The sequence below is a fragment of the Morone saxatilis genome, unplaced genomic scaffold (assembly GCF_004916995.1).
Source record: "Morone saxatilis isolate NCDOM2014 unplaced genomic scaffold, NCSU_SB_2.0 Contig19, whole genome shotgun sequence".
Lineage (NCBI taxonomy): Eukaryota > Metazoa > Chordata > Actinopteri > Moronidae > Morone > Morone saxatilis.
The window spans coordinates 12,092,375-12,094,137 of record NW_023339751.1 but is presented as its reverse complement, the minus strand read 5'-3'; the positions used below and the strand labels follow the sequence as shown (position 1 = coordinate 12,094,137).

Here is a 1,763-nt window from a genome sequence, read left to right as displayed (position 1 = left end):
GATAGATAGATAGATAGAAACAACAATTCATCTCAGAGTAACAACTGTTCATCAACAATCATAAAATAAATAAATATCCACATAAGCCACAACTACACAAACTATGGAGTCACAGTACACAGATCACACCACATGGACGACATTACAGACAGTACATGTACACGTACAGTACCTCTGCATGGTACAATACATGGAGCACACACCAAAGACACGTAACAGCATGTGTTGGGCGGTGTAACTTACAGGCACGTAAAGTGGTTGCGCAATCATGAACAGAGACAGAGGAAAGTGGGTAGGCCCTCTGAAGGGTGTCCATGTTACTATGTACACTGCCTGACATGCAAGAGCAGTCTTGCTCTGAACGGCCGCAATCAAAACAACATGCCAGTTTCATTCGTTTGTAGACGGACATCTTGGCTACAGTCATGTTTTGGGATGAGAGGAGAGGAAAAGCAGCAGGTTAATGGCAAAAGGAGAAATATTCATCCAGGGGGAAGTCGGAAGGTAACTTCATCAGAAAAGTGTAAGCCTTAGACACCTGCTCCCACAGACTTGAGCCCCAAGATTAAATCACACTCGAAACGCCGCAATGTATTTAGAAATCATATTACTTTTACCTCAACAATTTGTCCAATGATTTCTGGTTTACTTTTAAAATGTTCTTTTCTGAGAAAACACAAGATAAATTTGGACACATTAAAATATAACAATATTATTAATAGTATTTCATAATATAATAATCACATGTCAGCGCAGTATTTCTCGTCTCGAGAGGTCAAGCTGTGTGCTAAGGCTGTAACAGGTCAAAAGGCAAAACTATAACAATGGGAAAGAGGGGTAAGGAGAAAGGGGAGAGGGTGGGAGGCATTCAGGAAAGAGAGGCATGAGCAATGTCTTCAGCAGCAAACCTCATACAATGTTTCATACATTTGTACATCCTCTATCCATTTGGCTAAAGGAGTGGATCACGTACCTGTATCCCATCATGCAGCTGTAGCGGCTCTGTCCATGGCATCGCACTATTCTACTAGTCTAGACTGGCCAATTCATGCTACTGAATATCCAGACCTGCGGTTTCACTGCCCCACTCCCCAAGGGAAGCTTCACTCTAAAATACTCTCTAATGTGCATAAATGGTGTGTCTGGACAAAGGATGTACATGTTTATATTTTTTCTGTGTCAATTTAATAGATATTGCTCTATAACAGACATTATACACTAACTTGACTTGACTTGACTTAACTTGATTTATGCTACACAGTTGTTTTATGCATCTAAATAGGATGTTTAAGTTTTGAGAAGCAGAAACTACATTGATGTTTAATCTTCAGCTCATATTCTCCATATGACTTCAATTTAAAATTACTGTCATTACATATAATTATATAATTTTTAATTGTCTCTACACAATAAAATTAGGGGATCAGACAAATCTCACATGTAATGTCTAAAACACTAGGAGCCCAAGGATTGGACATTTATTACTAATTACCTATAAGTGGACCTGCATCATTACTGTTATTGCTATTGTTCACTGTTAATGACTGTTGTATTAAGTACTTCATTGATGGTTCTTTTCAATTATCGTGGTGACTATGTGCTCTTGCTCAGATAAGACTGGATGTGAAAGTTGTATTACACAACAATAAACCCTTAACTACTAGTCAGCCTGCAGCCAAAATACTGTAAGCAGCCACTTTATGTCTATGTGGTGTGTGTGTGAAGCTCTGAACCCCAAGGGAAGCGGGAGTGAAAGACCCCAG

The 1,763-nt window shown here is 39.2% G+C and overlaps 1 protein-coding gene across 10 annotated transcripts in view; it reads right to left on the bottom strand.

Annotated features, from left to right (window-relative positions):
• kcnma1a (potassium large conductance calcium-activated channel, subfamily M, alpha member 1a) overlaps positions 1-1,763 on the bottom strand; it is a 131,185-nt gene that overhangs the window by 32,000 nt on the left and 97,422 nt on the right. For 3 of the 10 annotated variants that reach the window (XM_035663310.1, XM_035663311.1, XM_035663316.1), the window contains one exon: positions 244-417. The exons of the other annotated variants lie outside the window; for them this stretch is intronic. In XM_035663310.1, coding sequence (XP_035519203.1) covers positions 244-417 — 174 coding nt within the window. The remainder of the gene's footprint in view (positions 1-243; positions 418-1,763) is intronic. 10 annotated transcript variants of the gene reach the window in all.